The 22,840-nt window shown below is 39.1% G+C and overlaps 1 protein-coding gene across 9 annotated transcripts in view; it reads left to right on the plus strand.

Moving 5' to 3' along the window:
- The window catches only part of Kif16b (kinesin family member 16B), a 284,469-nt gene that overhangs the window by 131,766 nt on the left and 129,863 nt on the right, over window positions 1–22,840 (plus strand). For all 9 annotated transcript variants that reach the window (XM_090351964.1, XM_090351966.1, XM_090351970.1 and 6 more), the window contains 4 exons: window positions 4,697–4,816; window positions 5,695–5,746; window positions 7,574–7,711; window positions 21,700–21,782. In XM_090351964.1, the coding sequence (XP_090208090.1) occupies window positions 4,697–4,816; window positions 5,695–5,746; window positions 7,574–7,711; window positions 21,700–21,782 (393 nt within the window). The remainder of the gene's footprint in view (window positions 1–4,696; window positions 4,817–5,694; window positions 5,747–7,573; window positions 7,712–21,699; window positions 21,783–22,840) is intronic.

Consider the following 22,840-nt stretch of genomic DNA (forward strand, 5'->3'; position numbering starts at 1 on the left):
GCGATTAAATTCTGTACTGTCATACAGAGCTTTAAAAAAGAAATCACATGCTTCCTATTTGTGCTTACATTCTATCAGTGGAAGGGAAAGCATGAATTATGACCAATAACTGAGCAGTAGGAGTAGACACGGTTTTATGTAGAATGCTCCTTTTAGCTAAGATTTGCAAAGGCCTTGGTAGAGTAAATCAAGGTTATTGAAGTCTACTGACCTCGAAGCCTGAAGTTCCCAGCCGTGGAATGAGAGCCTGGCTGATAAGAGGAGTAATTGAAGAACAATGATACGCTTCATTTCCTTTTCTTGAAACTAAGTTATGCACTGGTCATTTTCTCTGCATATCTATTTAATGGTTGTTAAATTAAATTGCTTTCTTTCAAGTGGTGATTTTATATAGGCTTCTTTTTTTTAACCTATCTTTTTTTTTTTTGCCACCTCATTTCATCATCCTCTGGTATGACTTCAGGTGCATGGGTGTGCACTTGAAACTTGGATTTCTGTCTGCAAAGGGAACAGATCAGGAGTCATCTCTGTCTTGCTCTGTCTCAAACCTCTTTGGATTTCTTTTGTTTGAAGGATTTTAGTTTTGCTTCAACATTGACGAGTTATTCTGACATCTCTTACCTAAGGAATGGCAGGCTATATGTTAACATATAAGCACCATTCAAATATACTACTTTCTTCCGGGAGTAAAAGGATTAGTGTTTATGGCTCCAACAGTTTTCAGATACAGGGATATACCTTGCTCATTACTGTCTCATGGCAGGGGAGGGAGAAGAATTCGCCAAGCGTATCTCTATTTAGAATTGCTCCTCTGTTACTTTACTTTCCTCACATCTGTAAAGCACAGAGATGTGACTCAGTGTGAATGAAATGCAGCTCAACCTTAAGTCCTAAAATTTTACCTTTAGTTTTTCCATCTTTTGGAATTTGTCAGGTTCCCACTTGAAACTCCCCAAAGGACCTGATTGATTGGTTTGGTATTGGAGATTCAATTTGAGGCCTCTTCCTTCCTACATAAGTTTTCTACTTCAGCTGTATCTCTAGGCTTTTTTTGTTGTTGTTGTTTTTGTGGCACTGTCTCTGAGCTTTTTTGCTCAAGGGTAGCTCTCCAGCACTTGAACCAGGTCTCCACTTGTGGATTTTTGATGTTTAAGGTAAGAGTCTCAAAATTTTCCTGCCCTGGGTGACTTTGTGCTGCATTCTTCAGATCTCAGTCTTCTGAATAGCTTGAATTATGGACGTGAACAACAAGCACCTACCTTATTTTGTTTTGAAGATAAGGTCTTACTAACTGCTTGGACTAGATTCAAACACCATCCACAAGGTCCTGAGTTTAGAGGTCTTTGATCTGGGCCACTTATGTCTGATTAGTTGTAGGCTTCCCAGTCTTTCCTCCTAGGCATGTCTCTGCTTTTGTTTTGTTTTTACTTTTTTTTTTTGTTGGTTTTTAGCATTGCTCTGAACTACCTGTATCCAACAGTCATTCATTTAACAAATGTCAGTTGAGGAATTACTGAGAAACATATTGCCACGAGGAAGGTTTATGCTTGCTCTTTTGTGTGAGGAATGAAGAAGTGACGTGATGGGTCAAGTTATGTGTCTGTCTAGGATAATGTTTCTCAACTGGGAACTGTTTTGTCTCCCTAGGGACACATGAGAATGCTGAGAGACATTGTTGGTTGTCACCACCTTGTGGGAAGGGAGGGTGTTATTAGCTTAGTGGATAGAAACCAGGGACACTGGCAAAAATCACCAGTGCTTGGTAATGACAGATGTTAAATGCTGATCAGTAGTGCTGAGGTCGAGGGATCCTATTCTCAGGGAAGAGAAGGAATAGCAGTGGCAGAAGAAACCCTGGTCTCAAAAGCAGGAGCAATAACAATAATAGGCAGAAATGAATGTTAGCCACCACATTTGAGGAATAGTCGGGAACCAAGGTTCCCTAGACAGGAGTGGCCAGAGGCAGGAGACAATGTGGGTCAGGAAGAGGTGAGATTAAGCTTGTAAAACATTATAAAGACTTAGGCCTTTAGCTCAGTGAAATTGGAAATCATTGAAGAGATCCAGGAGAGGAGTAACCTCCTCTGACATTCCTCTAGCTGCTGAGTTGTGTATCTGTCACACAGGGGCATAAGCGATGACCCAGATTATTGCAGTAATCCAAGTGAAAGGTGATGATGATTTGAGACAGGGAAGGTGATTGCAGGTGGTTTGGTGTCAGTAGATTTGAGCCATATTTTGAAAGCAGACATCAACACTACGGGCATGACATTTAGAGAAGTACAGCGGTAACTATGGGTCTTAGTAACAGTGGTAAGTTTGAGCTGACTATCTGGCATTCTCACAGCTATTCAGTCCTTTTGATCCTCTCCTAATAATAATCTCCTTTGGTCTCACTGTATGAATGTTTAGTCTTCTTTAATTTATCATGTCCAAGTGTGATTTGTTTTGTCTTTTACTATGTTTTGGGTACATAGAAGTGGTAGGACAAAGGGTGAAGCGATACAGTAGTGATGCTTCCTAAATACTATCTTGGAAATGTACTATACAACATGGTGGGGAAAAGGGTTGGGAGGGAAAAAAGACTCAGAGAAAATAAGGGAGAGAGTGCCACTGTTCAAAGAGAAATCTATTATTACCTGATTTAAGTAACCCCCTCTGTAGATCACCTTTATAATTAAAAAGAAAAAGAATACTTGGCCTATGGATGCAGGTAAAGTCCGGAGTCGAGATAAGACCAAGGGAATGAGTTTAGACTGAGTCCAAAGGTGGCAGCCTCTGTTGAGTAGGTTCAAAGAGCAAGGAGTTGGAGAATTGCACATGTGGAGACATTTAAGGGGTGATTTTTCTCTCAAAGGGTCTAGAGAAATTAAATTAGTAGTAGCTAGAAGGAGGTACAGGCTCAAGAGCAGTGATAAGCTCTGAAAATTTAGCTATATGAATCCAGGATTCTCATATCAGATCTCATGTTATGAGAATGATGTAAGCATGTGTACATGTTTATAAGCATCTGCACATAACAGTTTATCTGTGCAAGTAAGAATATGTTAATGTTATGTGATTTTATCAAGGAAACCTTTAAAAGGAATCAAATACACTCATTCTTATATAGTATGATACAGTAGAAAGTTCTGTATGGAAGTAAATACTTGGAAATCAGGACTGTAAAATGTGGAGAAATTGGGGCAAACCTTCTAAAGAAGCAAAATCTTTAGCAAAGAATGTAGCAAGATTAGGCTGGAAAGAGTAAATATTAAACCTATCATCAGAGACAGGTACACACATCTCCTATTTCTCCTCTTTGTCTACAGATTCTTTCCCTTGCAGGAGTTGGTGACAGTAATGAAAATAGATTGGAAGAAATAAGTGAAATAGAAAAGTAATATCACATCTTCTACCAATACTACTTCCTGCACCAAATCTTGTTGACTGAGGAACAAATGATTGATTAGAGGCAGCAGAAAAAAAGTTTAAATTATTGAAGTGATTATGTGCTGTCAGTTTGTACTGACAAGAGAAATTCTGATCAAATTTTTCAGAAAAGATATGGCATCTATTCAACTTTCATACAGAGAAAGTAGAATTATTTTAATATTACATTAGTTAAAAGTGAAGTACTATTATACACGATGGAATTCTATGCTACCATCAGAAAGAATGGCATCACCCCATTCATAAGGAAATGGAAAGACTTGGAAAAAACCATATTAAGTGAAGTGAACATAGACTCAATGGTTTCTCTCATTTATAATAATTAGTACACATCTAGGACTCTCCTAACCAAGGATTACAATACTCAAAACCTAGGTACATAAGGTCATTTAGGATGAAACTAAATGAAAGGAACTCTAGGATATGGAAACAAAAGCTTTACTTTGTGTGATTGTTGTTCTTAATGTACTATGTTATTTCTCTTCTCTTTTTTTGCCCTGATGGTTAATCTCATATCGTTACTGTATCTGACTGCTGCGTGGTATATTGTAAATATGTTCATTTGTTCATCTGCAATAGGAAAGAGAAAGGGGGAAACAAGATGATTGGGAGGGGGTGGGAGTGGGAAATGGGGACAAAACATGAAAAATGGTATCAATATATGAGAAGTAATGTACCTACTATCTGACGAATATAACTTTAAACCCTCAATATTTTGTCAGACAAAAAAATGAAGTACAAAAAAAAAGAGTGGTGTTAGGAATAGTGGCTAATGGTGAGATATTGATTGAACATGTGTAGGTGGGTAAATGATTGTGCAGAAGCAGACTTGGAAAAGTTGATGCAGAAACTGGAAGTAGTTCTGGGTCCAGGGATGCCTAAGGATGCATGGAACAGGGTGCTCACCTAGGACCCAGAACGGGTCCCCATAGTAACTAGAGATGGGCTAATGGTGAATGAGACTAGAATGGGCAGTGATTACTGTGTAGACCGTGGTTCTAGAATCTTTCGCCGAGGAAAATGAGCTGTAGGACTGACTTCAAAAGTGTTGTTTGTCAAGCTTTAAAGTTTAATTTATATTAATGTTGAGCTTTTAAATTTTCCATATTTACTAGGTTTTCCCACATGAAGTTTTGCGTTCATTTTCTTACATTGTTTTTTAAAATAAAAACTTAACTGCCACTCACAGTCTTAAAAATACCTAACCTGAAATTTTCTTTCCACAAAATAATCTTTCCCTTTTCTTTTCTTCTCCTAATTTCAGGAACAAACTCTAGCCCTTAGGAAAGAAGGGATTGGCGTTGTTTTGGATTCAGAACTGCCTCATTTGATTGGCATTGATGACGACCTTCTGAGTACAGGAATCATCTTGTATCACTTGAAGGTAGAAACTGCTTAAGTGGAACATTCTAATTTTGTTTCTACTTTTCCCTTTAGACTCTAGCACAAGGTTTATTATAATTCTTTATAGCCATGAATGCAACTTTTAAATTAAAGAATATACAACAAACTCTTGAGCCCTTTGGGGATTTTCTATAGCTCATTGGGAGTCTGTGGTATTTGAAGTTCTCATGTTTATGTAGTTTTCAAGTGAAATGATGAGTCTTTTATTTTGGGCTTCTGTTGTGTAGATTCAGGAGAGAGATGGTAAGACACTAAAAGTCAGAAGGACTGAGGAAGAAATGTTGCAATCATCTAGAACTAGGATTTGTTATATGTACAGTTTCCTGGTTCTTAGTGGTGATCATAAAACTCTGCCCCATCTCGATTGTTCGGCTTGGTTCCAAGCATGTGACTCAGATCCTATCAGTATTAATACTTGCCCTTCTGACAACGTTAATGTTCTCTCCCTGATGTATGACCTAAGATGAGCTTAATCTTTCACTTGAGTTTTATAGTCTCTCATATTACATGTCTTCAAACACAAAGAAACCCCTAACCACACACGAAAAAAAAATTTCCAGAAAGGATCAGGAGCTCAGTGAAATGATGGGGCCAAGAAAAGATTGCTCATCCATACCAAGGCAGAGTCCTAACCATTGTTGACCAGTGGGCCTCAGCACTGGTGCCGTCATCGTGCAGGCCCAGCATGGTATACTCTCAGTATGCCTCACTGCACTACATATCTGTGGCCTGCCTCAGACTTTGCTTATCCCTTCCATCAGCCATTAGCCAATCAGTAAGCTTGGGCTTGAATGAAAATAGAGAAGCAAGCCAGCTTCCTGTTCTTACTAATAAATATGACTTGACTTTTCTTCCCAGGAAGGTCAGACATACGTTGGTAGAGAAGATGCTTCAACAGAGCAAGATATTGGTAAGACTCTTTACCAAGGATCTCTTCCCAGTGATTTCTAAAAAATCATGCTTGATGGAAAAAAAAAAATCTCCTTTGGAGTGATTGACATTTGAGTAATTATAAAAAGAAACATTTTTATATATGATTGGTCAGAAGGTACATCTCTCTAATTATGAATACAATTCAACTGAATTTGCAGAAGAGTTAATTTATGAATAAAATGAAATTCTGTGTCCTTTCTGCCACCCTGCACACATTCTTTACCTGTCAGCACTTTCAAAAGTACTTACTTAAAATCATTCTAGACTTGTTACAGTGGTTAGCGATGGATGGAAATTACTCTGCAGATAAAGATAAAAGGGCTTCAGGCTTTTTCAAGGAAGGTTCTCTACCTGCCCAAAGATGACATGTATGAAACCATACATTATACACCCATCTGATGATGCTGCTTACAGGACTTTGTAAAAGTTTTTCTGAGGCCCACAGATAGAAATAGCGAGTGATTCCAACTGAACAGAGGTCCTATTCTGGCTTTCCTAGCAACACAGGCAATTTTTGGAGGAGGATTTGGTGATAGAGAGTGTGTGTGTGTGTGTGTGTGTGTGTGTGTGTGTGTGTGTGTGTGTGTGTGTGTGTGTGTGTGTGTGTGTGTATGTGTGTGTGTATGGGGGGCTGGTAGGGAGATGACAGGGAGGTAATGATTTGAAAAACCCATAAAACCTAAATCATTCAAATGTCCTCCGAACTGCTAGTAATGAACTTGCTTTCTTACCAAGTGTAAGCTATGAATCAAGCTAATCATAGATGTTCTGTATAAATTTACTATTTCCTGGGAGCCAGGGGAGCTGAAAACAAACCCCAGAAGTCCCCAGCTTCAAGTGCTTTGAGTCAAGTGTGCTTTGGCATCATACCGCTTAGTTGAATTATGCATTTGACCTTTGGAGTAGCTCTGAATGATGCTGAATGGGAAGAAGACATGTTCCCCATGATGGGAAATGTTTGATAGTACAGTTCTGTAGAAAGAGCGGGAGCTGTTTAGGCTGTTCTGAGAAAGTGGCCAGTAACACTGCCTAAAATCCTAGGCTTAGGGGTATCTTCTGCTCAAGTGGTAGAGTATTTTCCTAGCCTGCACAAAGCTTTGGATTCAGTTTGCCCCACCAAAAAACCTCCAAAAACAAAACAAAACAAACAAACAAACAAAAAAAACAGAAAAAGAAAAAAAAATCATGTAATTTGTGCAGGGTTCATATCTGCCATTCTTCAAACAATCCCAACCCAGATACACAGAAATAACTAAGTGAACTTTAGCAACTTAAAGTGAGAGATATCAGAGCTGGCATAGGCTGTGGTGATGAGCATCCTATGACAGCTTTTGACAACTTCTTGGACCTGCAGAGATCCATGCCAAGTCCTGTTAACCTCCGCCTTCATTGTATGCATTCTCTGCTAAGTATGGAGGTCATAATAAGTCTCAGATCCACAGATCTGCCTTCTATTTTTCTGTGATCTTTAGGTGACAATATCAGACAGAGCACCTTAGTGGTATGCACTTAAGACAAGTCACTGAACTATTTTTCCCTACGAAAGCTATAAGTTAATACTCCAGAACTTATTTCTTTATGCAGAGGACATGTGTCCTTTGCGGAAACACAGGATGTGTTCATTTCTATCAGTTGGTGTTAAGAACTCTTAAACTTCAGTTTTCTCACTGTCCACATTAACTTGACAAGCCTTTCATAGAAAAGAGAGAGTGGTCAAAATGAAAATGAACTTAGTAAATAAATGGCTGGGAGTCATTGTAGATGATATTAAAGGGAAAAAAAAATCTTTGTTTTTCCTTCTAAGTTCTTCATGGCCTTGACTTGGAGAGTGAGCACTGTGTCTTTGAGAATGTTGGAGGGACAGTGACTTTGGTACCCCTGAGCGGATCACAGTGCTCCGTGAATGGGGTTCAGATCATGGAGGCAACACACCTAAACCAAGGTATCTGTTCTTTGCTTTTCAGAGTTCTTTGTATATATCCTTTGACAAGTAAGTTGGTTAACAGTGCTGTACCTTAGAGGTAATTACCGATTATGCATATAAAAGAGTGGAGACTGGCTCATTATGCTATTTTCTGTTTTGCTAGAGGTCTGCTTTATCATTGCCATTGTCTTGTTAAAATATACATGATTATATATGTAATTATCTAAAATTTATTACTGTTAAAGAAATAAAGATTTCTCTGAAGTTTTAAAAAATACTCTTCAACACAGTGAGTTTCTTTTAATAATTTAATTTCCATGTTTATATTCATTTTATGAATAGTTACAACATGTATAGTGTTTAGTATTTTGTCTCACTATTCCTTTGGAGTAATTTCAATATTTTACTAAAGATGCAAGAATGGCACAGAACTTCAAAAGTAAATGGTGCCCTCATTTAGTAAGCATTCATTCATTTATTTATTTATTTATTTATTTATTTTTGTGGGTGATGGGGCTTGAACTTGGCCTGGACGCTGTCCCTGAGCTGTTCAGCTCAAGGCTACCACCCTACCCTTGAGCCAAGCCCCATTTCTCATTTTCTTGAGGTTAATTGGAGGTAAGAGTCTCAGGTCCTTTTGTGCCTGGGCTGGCTTTGAACCTTGATCCTCAGATCTCAGCCTCCTAAGTAGCTAGGATTATTAGCCGGCATATCGCCTGGCTAAGCTTTTTTTTTTTTTTAAATACTATAAAAACACCTGAGATGAACAACTTAAAAAGTTGATGAGAGGATCAACAAGATGTGGTATTTATACACAATGGAATTCTATGCTGCTGTCAGAAAGAATGACATTGCCCCATTTGGAAGGAAATGGAAAGACTTAGAAAAAAAATCATATTAAGGGAAGTAAGCCAGACTCAAAGGAACATAAGCCCAATAGTCTCCCTCATTTGTCATAATCAGTAGAAACCTTGGGCTCTCCTAACAGAGATTTACAATAGAAGAAAATCTAGAGACATTAGGCCAAATAGTATGACACTAAATGTAAGGACCTCCAGGATAAGGAAACAAAAGCCATATAATGAGTGACTGTTGTCCTTAATATACTATGTTATCTCTCATCTCTTTTGCCATACCTTGGTTATCTCATATTGTTACAATATTTCACTTGTTATTTGATATATTTTATATGTGCCTAATTGGTTATTTGAAATTGGATAGGGAAGGGGGAAATCAAGATAAGTGGGGGAAGGGGGGAAGGGAAATGGGGACCATGTCATGAGAAAGGGTATCAATGTTTGTGAAGTTATGCACCTTCTATCTGGTGAATATAATGTAACCCTTGTATTAATCACAATAAAAAATTATTAAAAAAAATCTGAGATGACCAACTTAGACAAGTTTTATTTGGTCCTTAGTTTTGGAGCCCATGATGAATTGGTTCTGTGGCTTTTGACCTTTGGTGAGATGTCCCACCATGGTTCTACCTTGTCACCACCCCAAATCACTCACTTCATAGTTAGCGCCCCCTGGTATCCCCCCCCAAAAAAACAAGAAAGTATACCTTCTATGTTCTGAACACCTTCCAGTTAGACCTCCTTCTTAAAGGTCTCACCCATTCCTGCTGTCTGGGGACCAAGTCCTTGCATGGGCCTTTAGGTGACATTTTAATTGCTAGCTATAACAAAACCTTATCACCCCTGAATATTTGGGTGTCCATTTTCTTTAAACAGTGACATACTCCTATACAACTGCAGAACGGACACTAGCATCTGACTCCCAGACACTATGCGGATTTGCCATTTGCTGTTTGTCTCAGCATTGTTCCTTAGGGGTCCTAATGTTCAATCCAGCATGAGGTATTTGTGGGGGGGGTGGGGAGGTTCAAGCACTCTGTATCTCTATCTTCCTGCAATTTGAAGAAGTTTTTGGTGACCTTTGGGCTTTTCTGACTTTGACAGCTAAATTATCTTGATTTATCGAGGATTTGAGTACTAGTACTTTTTGCATAGATGGGTGTTGGTCCTAAGGCTTGAACTCAGGGTCGAAGTGCCGTCTCTTGGGCTTTTTCTGTAGTAGTACTCTATCATTAGAGAGATGGCTCTGGCTTTATTGGTGGATAATTGGAAATGAAAGTCTCATGGATTTTCCTGCCAGAGCTGGCTTCCACCTGAAATCCTCAAATTTCAGCCTCCTGAGTAGCTAGGATTACAGATGTTAGCCATCTGCACCCAAACTATTAGACAGTTTGGGTAAGAATTTCAGGAATGAAGTGGTGTGATTTTTTTTTTTTCCTGCTATCCATTATGTGGTTTCCATCTGTCCATTGTTGCTGAGTGGTTCCCTGATTAGTTAACATTAGACCTGGCCAGCCTGCTTCCCTTTGAATAGTGCCTCTTCCCTTTTGATTAATAAACATATTAAGAGATCATGAATTTTCTTTCTTTTTCAACATTTTCCACTGGTTTTGAATTATTTTTTTGGATGAATTATTATTCTAATGGCGGTCAAAAGTGATTTTCTTATTTTACTATTTCTTCATTTTTCAATAAAATAAGCTTTCTTTGATGATTTATTAATTCAGATAGTTATTTAAGTCAGTAGGACCATAGAGCTGTTTTATTTGTGAAGGTTTGATCTGTTTTGCTGTTATTGGTCTTCATGTTCAAACTGCTTCAAGTTTCCTCAGGGGGAGGCCTTCCAGGCTGACTCCTGTTGTCTGTGTTCTGGCCCTGGTGTGCTATAGGTGCTTGTTTGCATACTGTCTGGCACAGGATCTTCCGGGTTCCAAGGCTTCTTTAGAGTAGGTACCATTGCATATGGACACTGCCTGGAACTGAACATTTAATGGTGAGGTTTTTCCACTATTCTCACTCTTCATAAAAAAGGGATTGCTAGCTTTTTTATTCAGATTGAAGAAATTGTTTATAGAGTTATGTGCCTCTTGTGGATTGAGCTTTTTCAAAATACAATGTGTCTCTGATGCAGTAATTGAATTGTTTGTCATAAATTTAATCTTAAGCTTTTTTCTTTCTAAATAGAAAGTCAATTTTAAAAAAGCATGTCTATTCTGGTTAGTTATTTTCCTGGTACTGGGGCTTGAACTCACTTGTCCTATTTACTCTTGGCTAATATTCTATCATTTGAGCAGTGCCTCAACCTCTGCTTTTTTGAAGATTAACTGGTTATGGAGTCTTGTGGACTTTTCTACTTGGGCTGATTTTGAACCGTGAATTTCTAGATCCCAGCTCCAGAATAGCTTGGATTACAGACATGAGCTAACAGAGGTTGGCAGAACTAAAATTTTGTTCTTCATGTCACATATATGACTTGAACTAAGATAGTGGTAATACTAATTGTCATTGAAGGTTAATTGTCAAACTTACCTTTCTCTACAGGATACTCCTAATTATTTTATTACTATGGTGCCATGATGCACCTGATGGGCTTGAGTTCCTCTGGCATTCAATTCCTATGCTTCTGAGCTGCTTATTCAGTATCACCGTTAATGAAATTGACATAAAAATGCTTTGTTTGAAGGTGTTATAACACTGCACGCTGGGTATAATGCCATTAACAAGTCTTAGGGCAATGAAATGCAAGATGACTTCATGATTCAAGGCATTGTGGGAGAGCAGCAAGATAACTTTTTCTTTTACTGATAGACCCTATCCTGGAGAATGGGGTAGGAAAATTATCTAGTCTTTTGGGAATTAAAGGTTAGAATTCTCTTCGTCTAATTATTCCTTGAAGTCTGAGAATTATTCAGATGAGAACTGGAGCCTGCTTTCAAAATATACATGGTGGTAAAGAAAATATGTTATAAAATGAAAAGAAGTGAACATGACCAATACATGCTGGCTTTAGAACAGGGTTGCACTGCTGGCGAGGGAGTTTAGGGTTTGGTCAGGCAGGGTTTGAAATCTGGACACAAAGATTGGCAGCTGCACTTGTAAAGTTTCACTAAAGAGTAAACAGGGTGTAGCAAAAAAAAGAAAATAATAGGGCCGGGAGTTTGGCCTAATGGTTAAAGTGCTTGCCTAGCATGCATGAAGACCCGGGTTCAATTCCTCGGTACCACATACATAGAAAAAAAGCCAGAAGTGGTGCTGAGGCTCAAGTGGTGGAGCTCTAGCCTTGAGAAAGTCCAAGAACAGTGCTCAGGCCCTGAGTTCAAGCCCAGGACTGGCAAAAAAAAAATAATAGTATATAAGCCCAGGACTGGCAAAAAAAAAAAAAATAATAGTATATGGACTTCACTAAGACCTAATAAATAAGGAATAGGATTAAACACAGCAGCATTTTTATATTCAAAACCTATCTTGGTTTTTACCCGGGAAGAAATATTTTAAGTAAATTTTAGGATATGTGTAATCCTTCCATTATGTAGATAATTTTTGCCAGGTCAGATCTTCTGTATTAACACTTGGCAGCCAAACCTCTTGGAGATGGATCTCTTGAGTAACTTCATATTTATTAGTCTGTCCTTTAAAAAGTGTAAGTTCACTGCTGGCTCAACACCTGGTTCAACCCTGGGTACTGAGAGCAGATGGATCTAGGCTTGAGTCCAGCCCACACAGAAAAGCTCAGGAGATTGTGTCTCAAAAATAGCCAGCAAGAAGGGCTGGAGGCATGGCTGTGGGGCTAGAATGCCAACCTAGCAAGCCCAAAGCCCTAATGCTAGAAAACAGGCAACATGTAGCAATTACAACTTGCAGCTAGTAGATTTATTTAAATTTAGTATATTATTACCATTGGGGAAAGGTGTTTTTTTCATTGTTGTTGATGTTTTACCTGTGCCAGCTGTCTTTTTTTCAGTTGCACAATCATTTTCCCTGCATTAAATTTCAGGAAATTACTTTTCTCAACATTTTCTAGCATTCTAGATATAGATGTCTATATCTTAGACATCTATATCTTTATATATAGTATATATACTATATGTATATAGTATATTTGGTATTAGAGTATATACTATATATAGTATATACATCTACGTAACTATATAATATATAGATCTATATTCAGTATAGCTATGTGGATATATCTGTAATGTATATAAATTGATATCTTAGTATATACCATAGTGTATATTTTATATATAGTATATACTACATATATAAAACTATGATATATAGGGCTGGGGGTTTGGCCTAGTGGTAGAGTGCTTGCCTAGCATGCATGAAGACCTGGGTTCTATTCCTCGGTACCACATACATAGCAAAAATCCCGAAGTGGTGCTGAGGCTCAAGTGGTAGAGCTCTAGCCTTGAGAAAGTCCAAGGACAGTGCTCAGATCCTGAGCCCAAGCCCAGGACTGGCAAAAAAAAAAAACCAAAAAAATAAACTATGATATATATTGAGATATCTAGCTATCTATACATCTATTACATAAAGTATGTTACCCAAAGCCTGGCATGCTTTTCTCCTCATGTTTGTGGATATATAGAATATGTACCACTGCCACTGACTATACTTTTATGTTGATGTGTTTTCAGAGTTCAGCTCACTTCCAGTGATTGCATTACATGATTCCATGACAGAAATGAATGTGTGAAAGAGAGAGCTTACCATGAAGTTTTGTCCCTAACTCTTCTTAGTCTTTGATTCTGTGTTTTTCATATATACATAAGCAGTACAAAACTCAGGTACATTGTAATTCAAGAAGCACCTTAGCATTGTAGTATAATTGGTAGGAACTATTCTCTCGTTTTAATTATGTTTTTCCCTTTCACTAATAGGGTAATTTAAAGCTGATAGTTGTGAAATACAATTAATTTTTCCATTTATATCAGTAGACTCACTTGGTCTTCTTGCTGGTTTCTCAGATCGATTGAACATTCATCCCTTATTTTAGAAGTGCTGCAGAAACTGCATCTGGGAAATTCACACATTGGCACATTTGAATGTGTTATGCTTGAGTGCCAAAATATATTCGCATCTATTCAAGTACCCTGAAAGAGGGAACAAGTGATTGTCTGTAGAGCAGAGCTGAGGAACCTTTGATAAAATTTTCATCTGCTAGAGGGCTGCTGTGAGTTGTTCAGTGACAAATTAGAAAGGAGTTTTACTGGAACTCGAAAAGGAAATTGATCTTCCAGCACTTTAGGCAAGGTGTGACGTGACTACAATGGGCCTTGTACATCCTACAGTGAGCCCGCGGATACTGCTGTCAATTTCCCTGTGGGCTCACCAGTCCTTGCTCTCAACACTCAACAAATGTCTTCCTCAAATTTGAGACCTGAAAATATGACACCAAATGTTTGTATATGGGCTTACTTAGTAGATAGCTTAAATGTTGAAGCCCTAACTGTTTTGGAAATACTGTGTCTAAAGCCCTATGATTCTCAAAGTGCATCTCTCCATGAGTACCAGCTTGAGAAAGCTGCAAATTCTCACTGAGACCCTTGAATTAGAAGATCTAGAGATGAGGCCCCAGTAGTCTTGTGTTTCAACATTTGCACATGATTTTGAGCATGACAACTGACCAAAGCTAGTCATACAGAAACCAGTTTATTGGTGGCGTGGGCTTCAGCACCTGAGACAATTGCTTGCCAGTCTCTCCCACCCTTTTTTTCTTATTTTATTCATCCTGTCTGTTTTTAATGGTCTCTTTTTTTGTTTTTGGAAGGTCTGGGATTTGAACTTAGGGTTTTCTGCTTGCCAGGTTGGTGCTCTACCACTTGAGCCATCATATCTCATACCTACACCTGGTTGGTCTAGATATTGCCAACTTCTATTTATGTTCCTTGCATAACTGGGATAACAGGTGCATGCCACCCTTTATAGCTTTCCTTTGGTTGATTGAGATGGAGATCTTACAGGGTTTTTTTGTGGGGGGAGGGTGGCGTGGGTTCTCCATAAACTCGGTTCCTCCTGTTGTTTGCTTCCTAAGCAGATAGAATTACAGATGTGAACCCACTGTACCCGGCCTCTCTGCTTCTTTTAAGACCACATTTTGACCTTCATGTTCTATTAAGGGGGCTTTGTAGTGTGTCTTGACAGGGATTTCTTAGAAGGCTTCCTATTTGGAGTTTGCTGAGCTTCTGAATCCTAGGCTTATGTTCTTCAGAGTTGGGAAACTGTTTAATATATATATATATATATATATATATTCTTTCCTATACTCTACACTTTTCCCCTCATTCTGATAGTTAGCTATTTCAGTCTTGTTCCACAGATTTCTGAAACTCTGTTTTCTTAATTCCAGGTATTAGCCCCCATTGATTTTTTTTTTAACTATGCTACTTTTGATTTTCCTGGTTGTTCCCTTATTAATGAATAATAATGGATAATATGCTGAGGAAATTTAAACATACATTTAAAGTCTCTATCACTTACTTGGTACTTTCTCTTTTAGCATGTAGTTTACCTGTTTGTGTCTAGGTCCTAAATTAAAATCAGCTTGTATGAGCTGTTGACTCCAGTTCCAGCTCCTGTGTTGAGAGCCTTCGCATTGCTATTCCAAAGAGAGCTCAGCACACCAGCCCCTGGCCAGTCTACAGCCTGAGCACAATCTGTCTTTTAGCTCAGATTTCAGCATTAGCATGCTGTTGACAATTGATTCTGTATCTGCACAGGTAGTGGTAAACCCGGAACATCGTAAATGCTGCCACACGGTCCTTTAAACCTGTCCTTCCTCAGCATCTCCCAGATGACTTCCAGTTCCCTTGGATCTTTGCATCTTCCAGCTAAAAACATAGAGGCTTCTTCTGTGTATGCCTGTTCCTGTGTCCACATCTAAGGATTAAGAGCACAGAGATTTAGAAGTAATTTGCTTCTCTTTGTCGGGCACCACAGCTTCTCCGAGTGGAAGAAGATGTTCCCCTTTCTCATGGGCTCCCTACTGCTGCCGCAGTTCATGCCAGGAGACCCTCTGTACCCCAATTCCCCGTCCAACCTGAACTGGAGGACTTCTCATGCTTTTGTTTTATACTGATAGCCATATTTGAGTTTACTCCTAGATCAAACTAGGAAGCACTGGAAGAATAAGATATAGTACATTTATTACCTATTTGGTGATACTTCAAATTCTGATATTATTCAATCCATGGGCTATGGTTTACTTTCTAGAGTCCTCAAACAACTGCTGCATGCATTTTATCTAAGCTAAAGCTAGCTATATTAAGGGGAAGAGTTTGGATGTTCAATCAAGTGAAGAACCCAAGCTTCTCTTAATGAGTGGCTTTAAACTTCTGAAAAAGGGAAAACATAACCTGGGCAAAATTCTGGAGTACAAGAATGAATTCATTATAATGACATATGGTGAAAGCTGACTTGTGTAGGCTGCGACCAAAATATGTCTGGAGACTGAAAGGAGAAGAAACAATGGCAGACCAAGGATGGGAATGACTGATGGAAGAGTCATGGGGTTCTGAAGTCCCAGACTGATTATCTAAGTTTTCAGTGCAAGGCAGGGGGGGACTAAGTGCTTGCCATTCAGCTGAGTGGAAATTGGCCAAAAGGTGAAGAACAGGGCAGCATTTGCTCCCAGTGGGGGATTATATGTGACCAGAACAGAAAGCCATGGAAGGAAGGACAAGGTCAGAGCTTAGGGATAAGGTAATGAAGACATTTTTTTAAGACCTTTCTGGATGGGTCAATAGGCTATTGAAAACTTGGACTGCATGGGAGCTAGAAATGAATAGCTGAGGTTGCTGCTAACAGCGTCAGTGTAGCTAAGAATGGGGAACCTGGAGTTAATGGAAAGAAAGTCACTAATAGCATGACCAAGCATTGTTCTGCCTTGCAGTACAGTGGAATCTGTCATGTTGTCATCCAATCTGGCATTTCTAATTACTTCATGTCCTTTCCCTCACTCATCTGGGAAGGACAGACTTATTCCATGCTGGACTCATGCATGGTTTCTCCCATGGTATGTTTCAGTAGAACAACGGTCAGTCCCTGCCTCACCCATGAGCTTTCTAGAGTCCTCAAACAATTGCTTGCATCTACAGGTTTCCTTGGGGATGAATTGTAACATTTCGTAATTTGCAAAGTTCTATACTTTATTCATGTGCAATTCATCAAATAATTCCTAATTGATTATTTAGCTGGAAACATCAATAGAAAACATTTTTAAATCAATTATGTTTGTCTCCAGAATTAATTTTATTTCTCTTTTTATGAAGAATAAACAAGGCTAAAGTGATTGACCTAATGTAGGAAGTCGTAAATCCGTATTTGCAATGTAAATAATGAAAAAAATCTGACAAGGCCCAAGTAGATTTTTTTTTTGGTAAGGTATTACATACATTCATCCTCTTTACAAATAATAATGGATAATCTGATGGCATGTTTTGATGCCTGCTGCAGTATCAAATTGATGTACAATGTTTGTCATGCATGTCTAGGCCAGGCAGTGCTACATCCTGTTTTAATTCATTTGCTATTCAATGTAAATTTTTTACCTACCACAGTACTATGTAGTCTTCTCCACATGACTTCCCAGAGCCATTTTAGAGATAGGGAAAACTTACTTTAATTCATTTATCTTAAATAATAAAGCCAGTGTTTACAAGAGTTTAAAGCCTTACAGCATTTTACTTCATCTGTCTTTATGCATTTGTGTGTATTATGGTCCTGTATCAGGACCCCCAACTGGTGGCATTGTAGTTCAATTCAAGGCATTAAAACATTATTTTACATTGGAAAAAATAGTTACTACAGGCAAGCAGTTTCTTTTTACCTGAATCAAACAAAGAAAAAAGATCTTCAGCTGAGAATGATGGTGTACTCCTGTCATCCTAGCACTCTAGAGGCTGAAGCAGGAGATCATATGAGTTAGAGACCAGTCTCTGCTACCTGGTGAGCAACCTCCATCTCAAAACAAACACACTCAAACTTTCTTGCCCTTCATTACTGTGACCAGTAGCTTTTCAGAAAATACTATGTTCCTCTCCAGAGTCTGGCTTCTCCAGTTGTTTCATCTAGAATGATGGCCTCTCTTTCACTGAGCCTATTTTTACGGTACATTATATTTGTTTGTGTGTGTGTGTAGGGAGACTTTCTAATGTAAGTAAAATATAGAGAAAGGAGCCTTCAAGTAGAGCCACAAGAAACCATCAGCTTTTATTCTCAGGTGGCCTCTGAGGTTGTGTCTTGTTGGACCATGCAACAGGGACTGCCTTCCTTACATATTGCAACAGTGTAGCCTGGAATGGTCTCTGCAATCTACTGCAACCTCCATACTACTCAGATAGCAACGTGTAATAGAAAAAAGAAAAGGAGTTAATTTGTTTGTGTTGCAGTAGAATTAAAAACCCCTGTGTAAAACATGTCATGAGAAAGGGTATCAGTGTTTGTGAAGTTATGCACCTTCTATCTGGTGAATATAATGTAACCCTTCTATTAATCACAAAAAAAAGAAAATTTGAGGAGGTAGTAATTGTGATATTACCAACGACTGTCCCTAAACTTTGTAACTACCGGTAGAAAAATGCACATTTATTTTCTCCAGCTTACTCAGAATGCTAAAACACAGAGCCTATGTGAAACCAGCATTCAGTTATTCTTACAGAGATTTAAATAAAGCTCTTTTCCCTCCAATTTTTAAACAAATGGCCTTATCTCCCATTTTGAATTGCAGTGCCATTTCCCCTTATTCCCTTTTGAGACTATCTGAAATTTGTCTTCAGGTATTTAACAAGCTCTGAAGTAATCTCAGAGAAGTTATCCTGTACTTTGGTTTAAATTGACTCTCAAAATTATGAATTAAGCATATTGGAAAAAAGTTTGTTGTTAATCTCATTAGCCTTAGAGCAGGGAGTAGTCATAGTTCAAAATAATCTGAGATCTAAGCTTGCCTGTAATCCTTACTACTCAAGAGTCTGGATCCAAGGATCACAGTTCAAAGTGGGCAGGAAAATCCATAGGACTCTTTATTTCCAATTAACCACCGAAAATCCAGAAGTGGAGCTGTAGTTCAAATGGTAAAGCACTAATCTTGAGCAAAATAGCTCAGGGAAAGTGCCCAATTCTTGAGTTCCAATGACCAACACCCCTTCTCTCCCCACCCCAAGGAAAAAAAAGATTTGAAAGGAACTATAGAAATGATCCAGTTTGGTGAGTAGAGGAAACAGTAGACTTTCTGGAGAGGGTAAGCATTGATTTGTTCTTAAGTAAATCTTACCTTCTTCAAAAATGTCTCTTACTTCCTCTGTCACAATCATATGTCTGTCTTCCAGTCACTTAGCATCATCACCTTTGCCTACCACTGGACATTTCCACAGTCACTTCTTGCACGGGCCTTCTCACACTCCCCTGCAGTCAGCCTTTCTTCCTGCGCTACCACAGCAGGAGCAGTTGCAGCTTTGCATTCATCTAACGATTACCTGTTTATTTATCTCACTGTCATTTGCTGTTTAAGCTTCATGAAGGCAAGGTATAGGCTCATGTGTTCAGCGATATAACCCTAGTGTTCAGTACTATGACTAGCACCCAGTAAGTAAGCATTTGTTTCATAAATGAGTGAACAACTGCATCAGGTAAAAATGAAATGTTTTTCTTTCTGATCCTGTGTTTGTTGAAAAAAAAATGCATAGCAGAGGCAAGGGAGGTATCTTTAATGCAGCCCCTTTTACAGGCCACGTTGTTGACATATCACTTAGATGGAAATAATGAATTCTCATGGGTAGTTTTTCTTTCTTTTTTTATAACTCCTTAAAGGGTTTTTATGTGTTTTTCATGCAAATAACATGGGTGGCTAGATGATTTTCAATGATTTAATGTGCCTTAAAATATGTCTCTGAAATCCTATTCTATCTTTCCATTAACATATTTTAGCAATTTTCAACTTGCATGGCTGGGCATTTGATTAGCAGAGGGAAAAAAGAATTGCATTAGATATAATTAGCACCTGGAATGTGATTGCCTTATTAATCTCTAATGTAACTTTAAGAGCATTGCATGTACACATATACTAGACATGGCTCTTAACTTTTGACTTCTTGGGAAGCATATAGCTCTGTTCTTCATACTAAGAGTCATGGGAAACACCTTTCTTAATTATAATAATGGTGCCTTTTCATAATTGGGAAATGCACAAATGTGATTTTATATGATGGGGAATAAGCAGAAACTGTAGAAGGGATAGTATTTACTGCTGTTCTAACTCCAAAACCTGTCTTCTCCTTTTTGAATTAACTATTTCCTCTAAGTAATGAGAACTGCTATAACAACAACAACAAAACCCCTTTCACTTGTTCCCTGTGTTTATTACCTGAATTAGTAAGGTAGCTGATTACACTGAATTTGAATCTCCCCTGAAACATCGCAACACTATATTTGCTAAGCAATTTCCCTAGCTCAAGCTCCAGCATGTGTATCTGGGGTTATGATGTAACCCACAGAGTCCCAGGGAAGGTTCCATCCAAGTAAGAGGCTGTTCACTATGGCCAGCCAGCATCATGTGACTTATCCAATGTCATAACCATCACTAGCCTAGGGATTTTGCCAAGTGATAACAAAGATATATTCAAACTGTAAGGGATGCTAGAAAGAAACCTGGAGTTTTATGTGTCAGAGGACTAGGTTTTCAAACGCCAACTCAATATTTTTGGTTTTGATATTGTATAAGGGATGGAGAGAATATATCTATGGGCTGAGTTTTGTTATTGCCCACCTATTTGTGAGCTCTGATCAGAATTCTTTGTTGTTGTCTCCAGGTTCTCACAGTCTGTTTCCACTTTACCCATTGTTAGTTCTGGCTACTGTTCCAGACATCCTGTGTAAAATTGAATGGACTTGACTCTGTCCTCAGTCCCAGGCATAGCAAACCATCCTCTTAGGCAAGGCTTTGCCAATTTCTTCCTCCCTTCCCCCAGGCCCCCTACACTCAGTGGCATACTTCTTGTTTTGTGGTTGTCCAGAGCACCCATCCCTGGTCTTCATCACAAGTCTGTTTCAAGTTATTCCAGGCTGCACTCATCACCTAGGTGCTGGGCAATAGCCATTCTTCATGATAGGCTTCAGAATTTTCACAAATTGGTCATTATTCAGGTATAGAGGGAACACAAGTGTCTATTTGAAGGTATCAACATCCAGGCATGGAAGGCACCGTCCATGATCACAAATTTCTTTGTCATACAGCTTCTTTAAAGGTCTCCAGGGACTGGATCTCAATGTCCTCCCAGGCCTCTGTACTGGTTTTGATAGGACTGTCTTTAGAAATAGTGTGAATTGGGTCTGTTGGGGCATCCCTGGTCTACATATGGCAAAAACTCCATGGGCGCGTCTGGGATTCCAACTCCAACTGCGTATTAACTGAAAGAGAGAAGGTGTGGGGAGGAAGCTAAGAAGATGGGAGAGGAAACAGGAAAGAAATGATTGGTTTGCTTACTCTAGCTGTATTTCTTCCTCCTCCCAAACTTGTCACCGTTGGGCATTGGTCTTTAAATTTTTACTGAATAAGGAGCCTAGTCAATCAAAAGGAGCCTTTCTTGACTATGTAATGTATCCATCTATATTTCAAAGCAACCTTGGGGAAAAGACAGCTTCTTGCCTTGAAAGAAGACATGTCCAAGATTTCTTCCTCATTACTCTTAAGAGGGAGATTTTAGTCATAGCTACCAGCACCTGCCTATTTTGCCATGTTTTCTCTTGAAAGCCTGTTTCTTTGAGATTTCTACTTTTATCAGCACTAATAAACATTTCCTAAATGTGTGACCATATGCTTTGCATGATATTACATCTCCTGAGAGATCTGAATTTTTCCCCTTTCAAACAATCAGAAGTCTAATTATCTGCATATTAAGTTTTAAATCTCATAATAGGTTAGATTTATCACTTTTGCCTAGGTTGTTATGAATATTGTGACACACAGCTGTAAAAATAAGTTCTCACAGATTTAAAAATAGCATACATAAGCAGACTTTTGAAACTAAAGCTTCTCCTTATTGTTCTGAAATACACTGGAAATTACAGTGCAACTGCACAATCTGTGCTATGTAGTTGACAACTGACCCTGCTGCTTACTAAAAATTCACTGCTGTCCTTATGTGTTCTCAGGTGCTGTGATTCTCTTGGGAAGAACCAATATGTTTCGCTTTAACCATCCAAAGGAAGCTGCTAAGCTCAGGGAGAAGAGAAAGGTGAGGGTGGGTCATTTCTAGGTGGGGGCCTTTGGTCTGTTGTATGGGATGAGTCTGACTTTTTGGAGCCCAGAACCTCCTGAGAGGAAGTTTTGTAGCCTGGATTGAGTCTAGGGATTTGTTTCCTGGCAAATGATTGGCTGGTGAAGTAGGCTAGTAAGACAGGTGGAGTATGGAGCTGACAGGAGAAATTGCTTTTATACTCTTCTCCTCATTTCCCTCCCCACTAGCCCAAAGGAATTGGGCATAATTTGGTACTGAGTGAAGAATGACTTCTACTTACCAGCATCTGTCTTGGGAATTAACCTAGTTTTGGGATTTGTGTTCTTTCCAAATAAGCCACAGTAAATTGGATTTTTTCACTGGGGCATAAAGCAAAGTAGAGCTGAGTTTAGGCACAGTTGGATGGGGTTATCCAGGGGGTTCTTTAAATGCTCAATGGGAGAGGTGGGATTAAGATCAGTAAAAGAAGGGAAGGGAAGGGAAGGGAAGGGAAGGGAAGGGAAGGGAGGGGAGAGAGAGAGAGAGAGAGAGAGAGAGAGAGAGAGAGAGAGAGAGAGAGAGAGAGAGAGAGAGAGAGAGAGAGAGAGAGGGAGGGAGGGAGGGAGGGAGGGAGGGAGGGAGGGAGGGAGGGAGGGAGAGAGAGAGAGTGAGAGAGAGTGAGAGAGAGAGTGAGAGAGGTGTGAGGGAGAGGAGGGAGGGGTCTACATCAGGGTGGAGGGATCTACATCAGGGTTGATAGGTTATTTAGACTGTATGAGCCAGGACCTGTTTTCAACTACTGTATAGATTCTACCACTGACTCTCTATACAGCAACTATTACCACTTGCTGTGTTGCATATAATCAAGAGGAGAAACTAGACTAACTCAGACCTCCAGTAACAGGTGCTGGGAGCTCAGGTGGCAGCCCTGATCTTGGCTTAAGCCTTTGCCCTAAGTACTGAGTGTTCCAGAAGGGCTGCCCAAGATTACTAGGCTCTAACACAGGAAATAAGAACATAGCTACAAACCTCAGCCTTTTCCCGGCTGCTGGTCCATCTCGTGAAGCCTCCCGTCT

The sequence above is a fragment of the Megascapheus bottae genome, chromosome 18 (assembly GCF_031878675.1).
Source record: "Megascapheus bottae isolate mThoBot1 chromosome 18, mThoBot2.hap1, whole genome shotgun sequence".
Classification (NCBI taxonomy): domain Eukaryota; kingdom Metazoa; phylum Chordata; class Mammalia; order Rodentia; family Geomyidae; genus Megascapheus; species Megascapheus bottae.